Source organism: Delphinus delphis, chromosome 6, assembly GCF_949987515.2.
Source record: "Delphinus delphis chromosome 6, mDelDel1.2, whole genome shotgun sequence".
NCBI classification, from domain to species: domain Eukaryota; kingdom Metazoa; phylum Chordata; class Mammalia; order Artiodactyla; family Delphinidae; genus Delphinus; species Delphinus delphis.
Window position 1 is genome coordinate 104,244,867 of NC_082688.1, and position 19,231 is coordinate 104,264,097.

General features: G+C 44.0%; 1 protein-coding gene across 3 annotated transcripts in view; it reads right to left on the reverse strand.

The window, feature by feature from the left end:
- Nucleotides 1–15,716: 15,716 nt before the first annotated feature.
- Nucleotides 15,717–19,231, reverse strand: part of SCARA5 (scavenger receptor class A member 5) — a 117,893-nt gene continuing 114,378 nt past the window's right edge. For all 3 annotated transcript variants that reach the window (XM_060015227.1, XM_060015228.1, XM_060015229.1), the window contains exon 9: nucleotides 15,717–18,409. In XM_060015227.1, the coding sequence (XP_059871210.1) occupies nucleotides 18,273–18,409 (137 nt within the window). In that variant the 3' untranslated portion in view covers nucleotides 15,717–18,272. The remainder of the gene's footprint in view (nucleotides 18,410–19,231) is intronic.

Consider the following 19,231-nt stretch of genomic DNA (forward strand, 5'->3'; position numbering starts at 1 on the left):
ATAAAACAAAGTAAGAGAGCCAACATGCTCTTCCAGAAATACCAAAAGGAGTCCTTCAGGTGGAATGAAAGGGTACTAGGCAGTAACTTGAATACGTATGAAGAAATAAAGAGCACCGGGAAAGGTAACTACATAGGTAAATATAAAAAGGCAGTATAGATATTGCTTTTGCTCATAAGTCTCTTTTTCTTCTATCTAATTTAAAAGGCAACTGCATAAACAATCATTGTAAATCCGTGTTGATGGGCACATGATGTATAAAGACATAATTTGTATGATGATAATAACAGTACAAAGGAGAGTGGAGGAAATGGAGCTCGCGGGCTCTAGAGCGCAGGCTCAGTAGTTGTGGCGCATGGGCTTAGTTGCTCTGTGGCATGTGGGACCTTCCCGGACCAAGGCTCGAACCCGTGTCCCCTGCATTTGCAGGTGGATTCTCAACCACTGTGCCACGAGAGAAGTCCTGGATTTTTGTTTTAATTTGGGGAGATAATGGCCTTAATAAAATTAAACAAATTTCTTTATTTCTCAGAGCCTTGAATAAGCTTTGAGATATGCTGGTCTACCTCATTCTAATGAGTAAGTAACCCATCCTATCTTGGAGTCAAATTTGGATACAGTTCTGGTCAATTTTGTGTCAGAAGTGGTTTGTGTACAATACTGCACATTTTGCTGTCAAAATTTCCTTCGCTTCTTTAACACTATTGTTGGGTTTCTGACTTTTTTCCCTTGCAGCTCTCCCCATATTGCTACTAAAAACATGTTTTCCCAAGAGGAACACATTATTTCTTCCATGGTTTCCTACGTCTCCTTTTCTTCTTTCAAGTGGCATAAATAGGAAGGTGAAGAGTAATTACACAATATAAAATTCCTGATGATGAGAATAACCCAGAGACAATTCTTAACAACTTTTCATTTTTCTATTATAAAACGAGCGTCTCCAGTGTTAGCTACCAAGGTGCTATGTGTACATAAAACACTTCTCTACAGCTTGTTGCTATCAGCCACCTACAATTTTTGCCCTCTCCAATTCAAACCATTCTGTAAAAAACATTTAAATGACTTTTAAAAACAAAGCTACAATGTTATTTCAAGTCAATTACTTGGTTTTACATCTTAGGTCATCTTATCTTTTCATTCTATGCTCTCTCCCAAGGCAGCCTTATCTATTCCCACGGCTTCAGTACTGTCTAATTTATGGTAAGTGCTAACAGCTTCTAATTCTATATCGCTAGCCATTGGGTTGGCCAAAAAGTGCCTTCGGTTTTTAAGTAAAAAATAAAAGACACATTTTTCATTTTCACCAAGAAGTTTATTGAACAACGTATTCACCCTTCTATTCCACGACCTTCCGCCATTTTTTAGGCAACTTCATAATTCCATCTTCCCAAAACTTTTTAGCTTTTCGAGCAGAAAATTATTCCAGGTGCCTTTTACAGTCTTCCAGGGAATTGACATTTCTTCCATTGAGAGAATTTTGTAAAGACCGAAATAAATGGAAATCTGAAGTTGCAATGTCTGGTGAATACAGTGGTTGAATCAGAATGTCCCAGTCAAGCTGTAACAGTTTTTGCCTGGTCATCAAAGAAACATGTGGTTTTGCGTTATCCTGATGGAAGATTATGCATTTTCTGTTGACTAATTCTGGACGCTTTTTGTCGAGTGCTGCTTTCAGTTGGTCTAATTGAGAGCAGTACTTGTGGGAATTAATCGTTTGGTTTTCTGGAAGGAGCTCATAATAGAGGACTCCCTTCCAGTCCCACCATATACACAACATCACCTTCTTTGGATGAAGACCGGCCTTTGGTGTGGTTAGCGGTGGTTCATTTCACTTGCCCCACGATCTCTTCCATTCCCCATTATTGTACAGTATCCACTTTTCATCACCCGTCACAATTTGTTTTAAAAACGGAACGTTTCCATTACGTTTAAGTAGAGAATTGTATGCGGAAATATGGTCAAGAAGGTTTTTCTTGCTTAACTTATGTGGAACCCAAACATCAACGCGATTCACATACCCACGTTGGTGCGAATGATTTTCAACGCTTGATTTGAATATTTTGAGTATGTCGGCTACCTCCCGCGGGGTGTAACATTGATTGTTCTCAAAAAAAAAAATTGATTGTTCTCAATTAATGTCTCCATTTGATTGCTGTCAGCTTCAACTGGTCTGCCCGACCCCGTGGAGCATCGTCCAGCGAGAAATCTCCAGCACAAAACTTCGCAAACCACTTTTGACACGTTCAGTCAGTCACAGCACCTTCTCCATTCACGACACAAATCTGTGTTTGCGTTTCAGTTGTGTTTTTACCTTTTTTGAAATAATAAAGCCTAATATACCCAAAACGTTGCTGTTTTTCTTCCATCTTCAATATTAAAATGGCTACGCAAAAATTCACCAATTTTGATGTCTTTTTTTAAATGCACACTGATATGAGAGCTGTCACAATACAATCTAACAAAATTGTTTCGAATGAAGTTAAAGACAACTAAGTGCTACTAGAGCCATCTTACAGAAAAAACCGAAGAAACTTTTGGCCCACCCAATAAATATTTAACTATTGCACTGCCTCCCTGATTCCTCTGCCTGAACATCTCAAAAGAACCTCACATTCTACATGGCGTCAAACTGAATCTGTGTGTTCCTCCCACCTCCACTCCCTGCCACATCCAAAGAATCACTCCTGCTCTGATGTTTTTCTACTGATGCTTCCAGAAACCTCTCCTCCACCTTCTACCTCAAACCAATCAACTCCTATCAATTCTACATTCTTAATACATCTAGAATTTGGCCCTCTCTCTCCATTTCTAATGCCACTTCCTTTCTCCATAACACTGTTATCTCTCCTGGATCACTACAATTGCCTCTTATCTCTTACCTTAGATTCTATTTGGCAAACACATCTATTACATTTTCATACCACTAATTTATTTATTTATCTATTATTGTTGTTATTATTATTATTTTCTTGGCCGTGCCATGCAGCATGTGGGATCTTAGTTCCCTGACCAGGGATCAAATCCGCGCTCCTTGCGTTGGAAGCTCGGAGTCTCAACCACTGGACTGCCGGGGAAGTCCCCATACCACTAATTTAATTGTGCATTATGATTTCAATATGTGAATTTGGGGAGAGGGCACAAACATTCAGACCATAGCACCAGCTATGTGACTTTAGGCAATTTACCTAACCTGGATGTGCCCCAGTGTCTTTACCTACATAATGGAGATAATAATAACAGCCTTAACATCACAGAGCAATTACAAAAGCCAAATCAGATAACACATAAAGCTGCCTTAAATTAGGTTATACTATGCAAATGTAAGGGTCTATATTCAAGCAAATTATCCTTGATTGATTAAACAGGTTTAAAACCATAGAATAATCAGTCATTTACTAGGATGGTGGTTCTCAAATTTGAATGTGTTTTAGAATCATCTGGAATGCTTATTGAAACACAAACTTCAAGACCCCCTTCTTCAGGGTTTCTGATTCAGAAAGTCTAGATTGGGGTCTGGAAATCTGCATTTTTAATAAGTCCCCAGGAGACACTGATTTTGTTAGTCCAGAGACCACAATTTGCAAAGCACTGTCCTGTTCTAAGAGGATAGGAAATTTTCATTCTTGTTACAAATTTTGGTGCGTGCCCTGAGGGAAAATGGCAGGGGGATATGAAAGCATTTTTTAAAAAAGAACCTGCCCTGGTCCAAGGGGATCCCAGAAATCTCTGCGAAGGGAGGAGCATTTGAGCTGAAATCTGACACACGGGCAGCAGTTAAATCAATGTAACAGGGTGGCAGGTGGAAAGAACTGCTAGCTCCAAAGGAAAAGCATGTCAAGGACTCTGAGGTCTGATGGAATTTGGTGCTTCTGATGGAGCAAAAGGCCGTGCTAGAGTTCGGGAGGTGGAGGTGGGGCGTCAGTGGAGGCACCAGGGCGAGGCTGGGGAGAGAGGAACAACCAGACCATGTGGATTTTGAATTTCATCCTAAAAGCAGCGGGAATTGGTGGAAAGGTTTCCATCAAGGGACTGAAAAGACCAAATTTGTGTTTGGTCTTCTCTCTGCCTACTGTAGAGAAAATTGATTGTAGGCAGGCAAAAGTAGAAATGGTGCAACCAGCTAGGAAGGTACCGAAGTTGCCCAGGTGAGTTGGAGGCGTGGGCTAAGGCGTGGGGTGGAGAGCTGCAGCCAGGGTGGGTGATGCAGTGGGTGGGGCGGCAGCAGAGGAAGCTGTCGGCAGGCCACCTGGACCCTGGCGTTTCTTGTTCACTGCACCCGAGAGGACTGAATAACAAAGGACTACTGTGTGATGGTGGTCATGGATGGAAGGGGATACAGGATTTAGTTTTGAACATATTGTATTTTAATTGGAAAAAATTCACATAGAGTAAAAATCAGGGCTTTTTTTTTTCTTTTGGAGGGTATACACTTCTATGAATGTGGGCAAGTGCATAGACTCACATAACCACCACTACACTGAGGATATATAACAATTTCATCTCCAAACATTCCCTCAAGCTGTCCTTGGTAGTCAAATATTCCCCTTACTCCTAAAACCTGGCAACGCCCGACAGAGTGTTGGTCCTTGTAATTTTACTTTTTCAAAAATGTCATTTAAGTGAAATCCTATAGTATATAGTAATCTTTTGAGTCTGTCTTCTTTCACTTAGAATAACGCATTTGAGATGCATCTGTGTCGTCACGTACAGCGATAGTTCCTTTCTTTTTATTCCTAAGTGGTATTGCCTTGTATGTACCCCAGTTTGTTTATCCACTCACCCACTGAAGGACAGCTGGGTGTCCAGTTTTGGATATTTGTGAGTAATGCTGCCAGAAAGATCCATGTACAGTGAACATAGGTTTTCATTTCTCTAGAGTTGCTGGCTCGGATAAGTATATAATTAATAAAAAAACTGCTAAACTATTTTCCAAAATGGCTGTGCCACTTTGCATTCCCACTGGGGAAGTTATGAGAGCACCAGTTACACTGTATCTTCATCACTACTTGGTATTGTTTGTTTGTTTAGAATTTTGCCCATTCTAGTGGGTGCATAGTGGTGTGGGTTTAACAGTGCTGAATGTCTTTTCATGTACGTATTTTACATATGTATATTGTCTTTGCTGAAGTGTCCCTTGAAATCTTTTGTCTAATTTTTAACCAGGTTGTTTGTTTTCTTCTTGGTGAGTTGGTCATATTGCATTTGATAGGATTTGGTGAAATCTTGGTGACAAGGTCAGCCCTTGGAGATATAAGCTTAGGGTTCAGAGATGTCTGGTCTGCAGATGGACATTTGGGAGTCAGGGGCATAGAGGTGCATGATAGTCCAAGGAGTGCTAACAGAACTGAGTCTGGAGAAATTCCAGCACCTAAATGGCCAGGGAAAAGGGGGAGCTCACAAAGGAGACTAAAGATAAGAAACCATAGAGGGTGAGGGAAACTAGAAAAGTGTAGTGTGAAGGAAACCCGATGAGCTTGTTCCAAAAGAAAGATGGTGGACAGCAGAGCTGAATGCTGGTGAGTGAGCAGGTGTAATAAAGACTACAAAAGGCCCATTTTGTTTACCAACTAAAGGAAAACTGTTTCTCAACTCACGACACTTCTGACACCAAATGTGTGTGTTGTCCACACCAAACATCTCTCCAGTTCTCTGTAGATATCACCTGGTGTCTCACAATTTAATTCAATTCAGACACTAACTACCTGGGGTTAGTGCAGACCCCACGGGTTAGGGGCTCAGTCCCCCAAGATGCCAGTCTCAAGTCTGGGCCTCCTGTACTCCTGACCCATCAGCTATAAATCAAGGGTTCCCAGGACTCCCCTCCTGCAGTTTGGTAATTTGTTAGAACGGCTCACAGAACTCAAGGAAACACTTTACTTACCATTACTGGATAATTATGAAGGATAGAACTCAGGAACAGGCAAATGCAAGAGATGCACAGGGCTTCCCTGGTGGCGCAGTGGTTGAGAGTCCGCCTGCCGATGCAGGGGACACGGGTTCACGCCCCGGTCCGGGAAGATCCCACATGCCACGGAGCGGCTGGGCCGGTGAGCCATGGCCGCCGAGCCTGCGCGTCCGGAGCCTGTGCTCCGCAACGGGAGAGGCCACAACAGTGAGAGGCCCGCGTACCGCAAAAAAAAAAAAAAAAAAAAAAAAGAAGATGCACAGGGCAGGGTGTGGTAAGAGGCAAGGGGCTCCCATGCTCCCTCCAGGCGTGCCACCCTCCTGGCACCTCCCTGTGCTCACCAACCCAGAAGCTCTCCCAATCCCGTTGTTTAAGCGTTGACATATACACACTACTAACTGTAAAATAGCTAGCTAGTGGGAAGCAGCTGCATAGCCCAGGGAGATCAGCTCGGTGCTTTGCGATGACCTAGAGGGGTGGGATAGGGAGGGTGGGAGGGAGGCTCAAGAGGGAGGGGATATAGGTATACATATAGCTGATTCACTTTGTTGTACAGCAGAAACTAACACAACATTGTAAAGCAATTATACTCCAATAAAGATGTAAAAAAATAAAATACAATAAAATTTTTTAACTCAGAAAAAAAGATTTTTATGGAGGTTCCATTATGTTGCATGACTGATTAAATCATTGGCCATTTGGTGATTAACTCAATCCCCATCTCCTCCCAGAGATCAGGGTGGGGCTGAAAGTTTCAACTCTCTAATCAAATGACTGGTTCCTTTGGTAACCAATCCCCATCCTCTGAAAGTCACCTCATTAGCATAAACCCAGGTAAGGTGGAAAGGGACTTACTAAGAGTACCAAAAGATGTCCCCTCTCATCTTTAGCACTCAGGGAATTACAAGGGCTTTAGGAGCTCTGTCCCAGGAACCAGCGACCAAGACCAAATACACACATTTCACAGTGTCACACCAACACCGAAGTCACTGGTAAGCTTAGGATTATGTCAATGACCCTCAAGGGGTAGGTGTCAGTGGGAAGAAGGAAATGGAATCAGCAGTCATATCTTCAGATTTGGCTTTAAAGAGACACAGAGGGTAGTAACTGGAAGTAGGATCGAGGAAATTATGTTCTTAAGCCCTGCTAGAATTGTAGAATTTCTAAATGAAGACTTGACTCTCTTCATTCACTTACTCAACACTTATGAAGTCCTGCTAGGTGCTGATGAAACACAGCTGAATATGATCAAGGTCCTAGATGGCAAACAACTAGCTCTGGACAGCTGGCCTGCGTCTGCGGGTCTGCCTCCATGGGGTCCACGGGTCAACCAACTCTGTATAAAACATATTCCCCCGCAAAATCCAGAAACATAGGTTTGAGCTGGGCGGGTCCACTTATACACCGATTTTTTTTCAATAAACACTACAGTACTACACAATCCAAGGTTGGTTGAATTTGCCGATGTGGAACTTTGGATATGGGTAGCTGACTGTCAAGTTCACAGCTAATTTTCAACGTCAAGGGTTGGCACCCCTAACCCCAGAGTGGTTCAAGGGTCAGCTGCATTTACATAGCATTTACATTGTGTTAGGTTTTATAGGTAATCTAGAGATGATTTAAAGTATATGGGAGGACGTGTGTAGGTTGCATGCAAATCCCACACCATTTAACATAAGGGACTTGAGTATCCTCGGGTCTTGGTATCCATGGGAGATCCTGGAACCAATCCCCCACAGATACCGAGGGATGACTCTACAGTTCCTGAGCAGAACAGACAGTTCTGTGTGTGACATTAAGGTGTAAGAGACCCCTTACTAGCATTTTTCTTCTGTTTGTGAAACCTATACAGGTTTGGAGGTCATAAAAAATCGGAGCTGGAAGGGAACTGAGAGATCATCTAACAGCCCTTTCATCTTACAAATGTAGGAATTTGGGTCCCAGAGAGGTTAAGTAGCTTGCCCAAGGACGCACATCTAATAAGTGGCAGATTCAGGAATAAAGCCCTTATCTTCTGCTTCCCAATTCAGGGAATTTTCCACTACTCCAGGCCAGATCATACATACAAGTGTCAATTTCTGCACTTGTAATTTCATAGAGCTGAACCATTACTTTAAATGGTAATGTTAATGAATTCCATGAGTCAGTGCTTATTTTCATATTGTGTCAATTAATTGTGGTTTGGGGGTAATTCACTCCAAGGCCCTGGATTATAAAATGCAGCATCAGCTGTTTTTTCAAGGTAATTCATTCTAAAACTTGGACCAAGGACACCTAATGTAGTTCAGAGTTAGTTGAATTCGTCTCTAAGTGTCCTCGGATCAAAAATCAAGAGTCCTGTTTGTTTCCCCCATACCATGGCTATAGGGAAGAATTGTGGCATTGGGCTGGGGTGGAGGGGGGTTCCATGGAGCCTGGGGAAGTAGGTACGCTGGGGAATGTAAGGGTCAGGCTTGAGGTAACCCCGCTGTAACCTGGTGGGTGATGTGCTGTTGTGACTGTTTTGGGAGATGGCCTTTCTTTGTAATTGCAGCCAGAGATGACAGTTGGAAGAACTAATGGGATTTCTGACCCAGACTTCCCTTCAGCAATCTGGACTGGGCTCTTACCATCTGGAAAATATCAATTTCATTTGGAAACCAAGAACATCATCTACCTCATCTAGAACTAGTTACTTCCCCAGCCAGGAGTACAAGGAGGTCAAGGAGAAACAGGAAAAAAAAAAAAAAAATCATTCAGTTGTACAGAACAGCCATTTTGATGCCCAAGGCATTTGGTAATCAGATGAATCTTCGGGCACCTCTGCCATCCAACCTGATCACTTGAGCTCATCAGAGGAGGCAGATTAGACTGCATTGCTCTATCTAAGCAGCGTGGCCTTGGGCAAGTGATGTCTTCATTAAACGTAAGAGCTGGAAAGCCTGTCTGAGCTCAGGTAGTCTATTGTTACCGACCAGGAAGCCAGATTTAGAGAAATGAAACATCTTGTATTACTTACATTTGTGGAGGTGCCCACCTTCTCTCTGTGCCCTCAGGCTTCCTCACCTGTAAAATAAGGAGGTTGAACAAGATGACCTCTAACACCCTCTCCACCTCTGGCATTCAATGCCCTGAAAGTTCCCGAGAGTCCTGCTACCCGGCAGGTGCAGTGGTCAAGCAGTCTTGGGCATTACCCGGGAAAACAGACCTGTGGAATCTCGGGTCCCAACCAGACCTACTGAATGAGAATCCGCATCTGAACAAAATCCCCAGGCGATTCATATGCACGTTAGAGTCGTCTTTAGAAATCTGGTTGATTTTGGCCCTAGATAGTTTGCGTTCTTTCCCTAAGGCTTTCAAGCCTCATTCTCTCAATAGCCTGCAGGTGTCACCAGAGAGCCAGCAGTGATCTTACTGGAGAGGCGGGAACTGTGTAGAGTTTTTATTCCCCTTTCTTTTGTGTAGTCTACCCTCCTGCCCTTCAAGTTCCCGTACACTCTTTGGCCTGTTATCCAGTAAGCTGGAGAAATGGGCTGCAAAGTGTATTTTGCAGCTGTTCACACTACAGGTGCTTCAGTGTCTGCCCTTCCAGAAAAGAACTGGACTTAGGGGACCTCTTGTTTCACGAGCAGACTCCCATGGAGTGATTTTTTAAAAACCCCAATTCTGTGTTTCCTTGACAATTCAGGCAAGTCTGTGGCTGATACTCTAACAATGTAATACTACAATGAGTATACTTTATTTTGGTCCCAGAATTTATTTATTAAGGTATGTGTATTGTATTATATTATCGATCAATTCTCACAATTTTAAATTATAATGACCATCTTTCCAGTAAACCAAAGGCTGAAGTCTTCCATGTTATTATATAAATGTTATTATGCGTATAACCCTTTAGATCTTTTTAAAAACACTTTTAATTTAACATATTTTTTAAAAATCCTTGTAACACAAGGTGTGTAGGATACTTCAATTATAGATGATGATCTTGAGGCTGGAGTTTCATCTCGTACCTTGTGGAAATAAGACTTGGATCCAGGTCTCCTGATTCCATATTCTATAATCTTTCTACTTTACCAAATGGCCTCCCCTAACTATAGTCAAATTTCTGCTCAATGAATGATGTCAAACTACAGTTGCTCACCACTGAGGTGTTTAACTGGGGGGATGTAACATTTTTACCTACTGATTTTTGTTTGTTTTTGTTTTGGGCCGTGCGGCATGTGGGATCTTCGTTCCCCACCAGGGATGGAACCCATGCCCCCTGCGGTGGAACTGCGGAGTCCTAACCACTCCACCACCAGGGAATTCCCCTACTGATATTTTTCTGAGTTGTGTTAATTCACCAGCAATAACTGATTAGATAATGGAATTTCCAAAGATCTCCTTACGTCTGTGGTTGGGAAGCTGCTACTGGGAAAAATGTACTTTAGAAATAATAATATCCCAAGTACTGTGGGATGGGGTAACAAAGCCAATACCCCCTTGTCCCCTCAACCATCCCTCCACCCAGCCCCCAACACACAAGTTCTCTTTCTTCTCTCTCTAGTTTAGAAAGGAGAGGGTTTTTCTTCCTGCCTCTTTCTATTCCTTCTTTTCTCCGATACTAAGCACCTAGTATTTATCAGACCTTCCAGCAGCTGCTGATGACACAGTGGGGACACTGTGGGTGCTGATGTGCTGATGACACAGTGGGTTCCTGCCCTCATGAAGTTGACAGTCTATTGAGGGAATCAGATACCAGACAAACAGGAGTAGTGATGTGAAAAGGAAAGAGCAGGGTACCATGAGAGTGGATAATAAGGAGACATACCCTAGAGTGGGGCTCCGGGAAGACTCCCCCAGCAGCACTGATATTTAGGTGGAGAGCTGAAAGGCAGCAATGGTAGGGAGTGGGAGTGGGGCCGCGGAAGGAGGAACTCTCTCTGCAGAGGAAATGGCACACGTGTCGGGACTGTCAGGTAGACTGGAGTGAAGTGGCAGGAGACGGGCAGTGGGACAAGATGAGGTCAGAGAGATGGCCTGGGTTCAGATAGTCAAGGGCTTCATGGTCCAAACACAGTACTCCCTGCTCCAAAATTACTGGTGATGAGTCCACCTGTTTATATATTTCAGTGGGAGCATCCTGCTACTATTCATATCTTTTGAGGAGCTTTAAAATATACATTGGGGGAATTCCCTGGCGGTCCAGTGGTTAGGACACTGTACTTCCACTGGAGGGGGCACGGGTTCAATTCCTGGTCGGGGAACTAAGATCCCGCATGCCGTGCGGTGCAGCCAAAAAATTAAATTAAATTAAATTAACATTGGGATATAATATTTCATTTTTTTAAACATCAGAATTAAGAGTGTACCTAAAAGTGATCAGACGTCAGAATGAGAGACTGCATGTTTACATCTCTTTCTGTCTCATAGTTATTCATTCATGCATTTAACTCGTACTAATTCTAATAGCTTGTTCACAGTCTAAGTTTTCTGTGTGTATATGATCATGTTTCCTATGTATATCACCTGCAAGTGCTTAGTTTTGTGTCTTCCTTTCCACTCCTCACACTTTTAATTTCTTTTTCTTTTCTTATTGTGCAGGCCAAGATGTCTGGCACATTGCTGAAAGGTAGCAGAGTTGGCTGGCATTTTTAATCTTGTTTCTGATGTTTGAAAGGAAAGTTGCTGATATTTACATGTAAGTATCTTTCCTACATGCTGATATTTACATGTAAGTATAGTTGTTACATGTCTTGTAAGTATAGTTGTTACATGTCTTGTAAGTATATTTGTTTATGAGGAATTCCTGTCTATCCTTATTTGCAAAGAGTTTTTATTATTAATGAATATTGAATTTTCATTTATTGAGATAACCATTTACTTTTTCTCCTTTAACCTGTTAATGATTTACATTAGTAGATTTTCTAATGTTAAACCAAGTTTGCATTCCTAGGATAAATCCAACTTGGCATGTTGGACAATGCTTTTTATACTTTGCTGGATTCCATTTGCTAATACGATGTTTAGGGTTTTTGCATCTATGTTGATGGCTGAGATTGGCCTATAATTTTTCCTTTTTCATGTGTTTTTTCTTCTTTTGTTATGGAGGTCATTCACGTTTCATATAATGAGTTTCATAAAATTATCTTTTTCTATCATCAGGAAATATTTGTGTAAGATTCCCACACTCTGTTCTTTGAATGTTTGGTACAGCTTATCTGTTCAACCACCTGCAGATTCTATTTCTTTCAATGTCATTGCAATATACACTACTATCTATAAAATAGATAACTAATGAGAACCTACTGTATAGCACAGGGAACTCTATTCAATGCTCTGCGGTGACCTAAATGGGAAGGAAGTCCAAAAAAGAGTGGATTTATGTATACACATAATGCATTCACTTTGCTGTACAGCAGAAGCTAACACAACCTTGTAAAGCAACTGTACTCCAATAAAAAAAATAAATTAAAAAAAAGTCATTGCACTAATTCAAGTTCTTGGTGCCATTTTGGCATTTAAAAATTACCTGTGGGCTTCCCTGGTGGCGCAGTGGTTGAGAGTCCGCCTGCTGATGCAGGGGACACGGGTTCGTGCCCTGGTCTGGGAAGATCCCACATGCCGCGGAGCGGCTGGGCCCGTGACCATGGCCGCTGAGCCTGCGCGTCTGGAGCCTGTGCTCCGCAACGGGAGAGGCCACAACGGTGAGAGGCCCGCGTAACCCCCCCCAAAAAAAAAAAAATTACCTGTGATGTCACCTCAATTTTCATCTAAATTTCATCTAAGTTTTCAAAAAATTCATAGACATAAAGTTGTTTATAATATTCTCTTGTTTTCTTTTTATTCTCTGCTACGTCTCTACTTTGTCCTTGTTTACATTCCTAACATATTCTTTGTTTCACCTCTTTTTCTTCTTGATCAGTTTTGCCTCAAATCTATCAACATTATTTGTCTTTTTAAACTTCCAGCTTTGGCTCTGTTCATCCACAATTATGTCCATTGTTCACAATTTATCTATCCATTCACCTGTTGCTGGGCACTGATGGACACACAAAAAAATACGTTTTTGTGTATTAGAAATAAAGCTTCTATGAACATTAATATATCAGGTCTTTGTGTGAACACGTGCTTTTATTTCTCTTCCATAAACACCTACGACTGAAATGGCTAGATTGTATGGCAGGTATATAAGTAACCTTATAGAATTCTAGTACTATCATTGCTTGTGTTACATAGAGTGTAGTGTTTAAGACTTCTCGGATTCAAGTCCTAACTTCTTCATTTACTGTGGGATCTTCTCAGTGCCCAAGTCTCCCCCACAGAACTGGAATGATTAGAACAGAACCAGTGGTTGTAAAGATTGAAGGAGTTCATCCTTGTAAAGCCCGAAGAACCTGTCCCACGTTAAATGCTAAAGGGATGTTAGCTATTGTTTCTGCTTATGTACTGCTATTTGGAATGAACGGGCACGTGTACTTAGTGTTCAGTCATCCTCATTTCCTATTTGTTGATTATTTGCATAACCAGAGCCACCTATGCTCTTGTTAACTCATTAGCAATGAAGATGATTTTTTTAAAAAACAATTGAGCTATTTGTGTTTTGTATAAGTAGCATGGCAGGCAACCACTGTTCCCTTACCTGGGCATTTCCTGTTGTTAGATATTATTGTTCTTGTGTGGTTAATGTTATACTGAAAGCCTGTGAAAAGGATATAAGAGCTAGAAGGCAAGCTCCCTGAGGGCAGGGACCAAATCAGTCTGGTCCTATATCTCCTATACCTGGTCTGGGCCTCACACGTGGCAGAGACTCAATAATTATGGATTAAGTGAACATGCAGATGAAGGAAGGGCAAGAACTTTGTCAGAACCATTGCCCTGGGTTTCCACCGGGAGAGAAAGGTGATCCGTTGTGCCTGTTAAAGTGATCTGTATCCGTCAGCAGCAGAAGGATGAGGTCTTCCCCTGGGCCCAGAATGAGCTCTCAGTGACTGGAGGTCCTGGAGGCAACAGAGCCAGTGCACTCGTTTCTGCTTGTTGAAGAGAACAAGATGGGAAATGAGAAAGCACCCATGATGTAGACACAGGCAGGGGCTGAGAGGCAAGCGGGCCAGGCAAGGAGCCAGGACATTTTTACCGGCTCTTGGGGACCACAACTCAAGTAGTTTTTGAAGGATCTAAGACTTCCGTTTTGGAGACTTGTCTGTTTGAAAGCTGTTTGTCTCTTTCTGAAATTACTTCCTCGTTGCTCATCCTTAGTTTAACTGGGCCAAGTACTGAGGAGAAGCATGCAAGCAGCCCCGGGGAGCTGACCTTTGGAAGGAGTCTGTGCGGTCGGGGGCCGTGAGAGAAGGTGACAGGGAAGCCCTCTCCCCACCTGGAGAGCCTCTTTCCAGAACTAGTCTCCACCAGATCCTCATGTCGTGCTGAGTTCTAACCACGAAGTCTCTTCCCTTATGATTCTCTCCCACCAGAAAATACCCACAGGGCAGACTTCTGCTTTGGGCCATAAGAGAGTCCTTACCAGAATCATCCTCCTTCTGTCATAACTAGAAAATTGTCCAAAATACTTGACAAAATATTTTCAGACTTTGGACTACAGGTAGCATAAGTCTTTGCTCCTTGAGAAAAAGATAGCAAGTGAGGTGAGCCTCCCCTGGCCTAGGTTCCCTGCTGACTGCGGCCAAGTGGCAAACTCGCGGAGGTGAGGAGAATTGAAGATTGGGTAGGCCAAGGTGGCTGGAATTTGCAGGGCACAGTATCCGAGAGTACAGAGCTACGCAGAGAAATTTCCAGAAAGGTGTATAGGGTTCCCTCGAGTTGTCCGCTGAATACCAATCTGTGTGAACCCCAGGAGGCCAGCTAGAACAACTTCTGAGGAAGGCATCATTACCAGAGCTCATACAGAGCTGGGAATCGTTCAAGTTCCCTCCAGCCGGGGTGGGAGGATGACCTGGGGGACTGGGGGTCCTCCCAGAAAGCTCCTTAGCCTATTCTAACTGGGGGCTGAGCTGGTGGAGAGGATTCGATAACAAAGCTCCAGTCAGTCAGAACCCATCTCGGCTCCCAGAAGCGAAAGGTGGAGGAGAAGGAGAGGAAAAGGAAGGGAAAGATGTTCCATGGAGGGTTGAAGGGAGAGCGCTTCTAATATGGAGGGTTGAAGGGAGAGCGCTTCTAAGAAGAGAAAGACAAGTGATTCACACAGCTGACATCTTACAGAAATGTTAGAGTAACTGTCAGAACACAATGTAGCTGAAGAAACCACGGTGCCTACGGTGGAGAACGGCGTAACTCCTTTCCATAATTCAAACCCACTACAGTGGTTGGCTTGACCACAACACGCGAAGGCGCCAAAGGTCAGTTCTCAGGTATCTGAGACCAGGGAAAAGCAGTGCCTTGTAGACATTAGAGTGGAGAAGAAGGGCCACTGCCCTTCTCCATGGGACTGAATATAGAATGGGAACCACAGTGATTTGGGGGTGGGTATCACTGGACTTTTTAGAGAAAACCAGGATGCCTCCTTTGTGCATTTCCAGAAAGTCCACTTTTCTCTGTTGACTTCCTTTGGCAAACTTTTATGGCCTACAGGAAGCTTGGGCCATTAGGTTTTCCCACAGGTGCAGCTATGAGTTTGTGGCCAGGACTAGGCGGTGACCTGGGCCATCCCCACACTCTCCCCGGGTCCTGTGCCTGGGAGTTCATACCTTTCACTGGGTGACGAGGCCCAGTGACGTCACAGACCTTGTACCAACTCCGGACGGTCTTCTTATCTGTGAATGGAACTCCAGATGAGAGCACATCCCCAAGTAAGAACTCTGGAGAAGTGAGGAAATAGGTGTTCTTTCCTTTAATGACTATGAAAGCAATTCTCTTACAAGCTGGGCCATGATTATTGTTCTGCTGCTTGGGACCCTTTCCTTAGGTTACCGAATAGGGCTTAAGACACCATGTGCCACCATGTTCTTGGTCTAGACTGTGGTTACTGACCTCTGGAAGTATTAAGACAGCTTCTCATAAGCCACCCATTCCACCAATTCCCGCTGAAAAATTATCAGACGATCCAATTTTCACCCGTCCTCCCCACGCTCACCGGGTTTTCATGAGAAAGAATATGAGGGGAAGCTTGTTAGCAACATGTTTTTAGCTTTATTGAAATTCTTTCTTATAAAAGGTCTGATGTATTTTAGGCCTGGCCTAATTTCCTTTAGTCCCTGAAATACAGGTCCATGGTTATTTTATTTCCATGTCCTCTTAAGTAGGAATGTAAACTAGTAGACTTTTATTTTAAGGTTCAGACACTTATCACCGTCGTTTTTCTTTGATGTAAAGCAAGACTTGTATTTTCCCGAATGAAAAGACCAAGTAAGAAAGTTATGTGGGTCTGCGTTGGTAGGATAACTGGATTCTTTGCCAGAACGGACTTGGGAATTTACATCGTTCAACGTGACATCTTTCCACCTTGAGTATTTTCTTTTTTAATGCAAAATTTGTGGTGTGCTGAGCTATTTATAGTAAAGAGTGCTGTGTTCATATATGCATACATATATTGGCTCTGGGAAAAGATGCATGAGTACATGCGTGTTATGTAAACATAGCAATTAGTCAGAAGGAGAGTCTCTGATTGTTGGGACATTAATGAATAACAAGCATATGGTTCGCAAAGAACAACCAATAGCACATATTGGTTCAGTTGTCAGCCAGGAACTTTGCTGGTCTTACACCCAGAGGGTCCCAGCTGTCACCTTCCCCAGGCAAGCGGTGCTCACCAGATAGGACAGGCGATTGTGTATCTGAGGCCTGACTGAGTTTGTGTCTCCCTCAAGGGAGGAGGGTCTGCCCTCACTTGCTACCATGTAGGTCCCCAGGCCTAGAACACATATATGGCCCAGTCTGACCTCCTCCTCGTGTCAAAAGCAGAATATGATCTCCCCATCACTAGGAAAGGGGTGCAGATTGAGGACTTGCAAAGGCCCACGGCCTCTTCTTCCCCCAGAGATTGTAGGGAATCCTCATTTCCTTTCAATCTTTTTTTTTTCTTTTAATATTTATTTATTTGGTTGCAGTGGGTCTCAGTTGAGGCAGGCGGGCTCCTTAGTTGAGGCTCGCGGCCTCCTTAGTTGCGGCTCGCCGGCTCCTTAGTGGCGGCACGTGGGCTCCTTAGTTGCGGCATGCATGTGGGATCTAGTTCCCTGACCAGGGATCGAACCCGGGCCCCCTGCATTGGGAGCACGGAGTCTTAACCACTGCGCCACCAGGGAAGTCCCCTCCTTTCACTCTTACAGGCTCCATCAGGACATGTGTTCTCCTGACCACAGGATGACACCCAAAGAGGCCTGGAAGGTTCCATACCATCACCTCCAAAGAGCTCCGAGACACAGGCGACATAGCTTCAACCCTGACTGCCAGATAACTGAGGGCTGATCTTGGTTTAACCCAGACAGCCCCCATGTCCCCCTCCAAATCAGCTTTCCTCCTGTGTAGATGGGTGCCCTGGGAGCCAGTCCTGTCTGACCTTGAACTCACACCCTGTGGGGTTTGGAGTATGTAACCTTCTAGTCACACCCGTCCTGCACCCAAGCTTCTTGCTCGAGCCTGGCCAAGACACAGGAAAGTTCAGGTAGCAACAGTGGTCTCAGTCATTCTCGATCTGACTGATAGGTCAGGTGAAGGGGTCAGTTGAATGCTACCTGGCGGTGACGTGGTACCCACACTAACGTGACTTATAGGAATGCTGCAAAGTGATAAACGAATTTAGCACCCAAGATACTATGTAACAGCACGCGTGGCAGTCACTCAATAAATGTTCCTTTCACTCCTCTTCTCTGAATCCAGACTGGTTCCTGCAGGAGACTCGCATTTCCCTCTGGCTCCTACAGCTGGCCTCTCCTCTATGTCAGTTCCCCCAACTAACAAACGCTGTGCAGAGGCAGAGTAAAGGGGGAAAATGAATCACTCAGTATTGTCTCTGGCTGGTCAAAACTCTTGGCCTGAGGTTTGGGAATAATCTGCAGAGTAAACGATCTGGGATGCCTCCCTCCCATCTTCACGGATGCATTTGTGGCCAACATTTATCTGTAACTCACAGACCACAGAGAGCATGGATACGGAGGCCTGATGCATGGTGTTTTAGAAGACTTGGCAAAACGGCGATCCAGTTGACCGGGGCTCCATGCAGGAACCCTGGTGGAAGGGAGAGACAGGCAGTAGATCCCAGAGTTGTGCTTTGGAAAAGATGTCCAAGGAGAGGAGGATGACAGGCCACCATGGGTCCTGGGATGGGAATCCGGGGGTCTGGGGGTGCTGGGCGGGGAGGCATGGGTCAGGGGAGCCCCGAGCGATGCCCCCACCCCAGGAATGCAGGAAGGAGGCTTGGCAGCTGGGTCCGGACCTTGGGCTGTGCCCACTGTCAGTGTCTCTTGCATGTCACTCCAGCATCCTCAGCGTGTCCGCAGTTTGTCACCCCCCATTTGGAGAAGCTGCAGCGGAAGATGCTCTCCTCCGTGCCCTTGCAGGCGACATCATCCATCCAAATCCTCCCTGTGCCTGTGGAGACAAGTCAACACGATTTCTTAGCGGAGATGCAGGAGGGCAGAACAGACAGGAACACTGCTGTCTGTCCTTGACCCGGCTGTCCCAAGCTCTGCTGTCAGTTCTCAAATCTAGTGGTTCCCATCTGCCTTCTCCATTCCACCAAGACCAAATACTTCTTTTCTAGCTCAGTTTCTTGAGGGCAGAATAAGAATAATTGACAGTGGAGACGGTGGTATTTACTGAGTAGCCCCTATGTGTCAGCATCTTACACATACGACCTTCATCCATTCTCACCATGGTGCTGTGAGATAGCATGAATAAACCCTTTTCCTAGATGGGAAAACTGAGGTTCAGATGGCAACTGGTGCAAGGTTGCTCAGCTTGTAAGTGGCAGAGTCTGAACTCAAGCCCAAGTCTTGCTGCCTCCCAGGCCATGCTTTATACGAGACACTTCATAGCTTTTGAGATACGATATCTTGCGGCATTTGTTGATGAATATTCAGACGGGGCCTAATCAGAAGGACAATGTTAGACAGACGCCGGGTTGGACAGATCCAGTGCCCCATAAGTATCTCAAGTATGCCAGTACCAACATTACCTTCAATCTTTTGAAATTTAAAGCAGACGGTCTCTTTCTATGAGCTCAAAACATTGGTACTCGGAATGACAGGGGATCCCAGAATTTAACATTATAACCAGTCATCTATGTAATGACAGGCAGAAGCATCCCTAACCACAAGTAATTAGGTCAAGTTCCCAAAATACAAGGTCCCTACGACAATGTAGCTGAGTTTTGCCTGTCTGTTCACTCAGCTCTTAAGGGGACCAACCTAC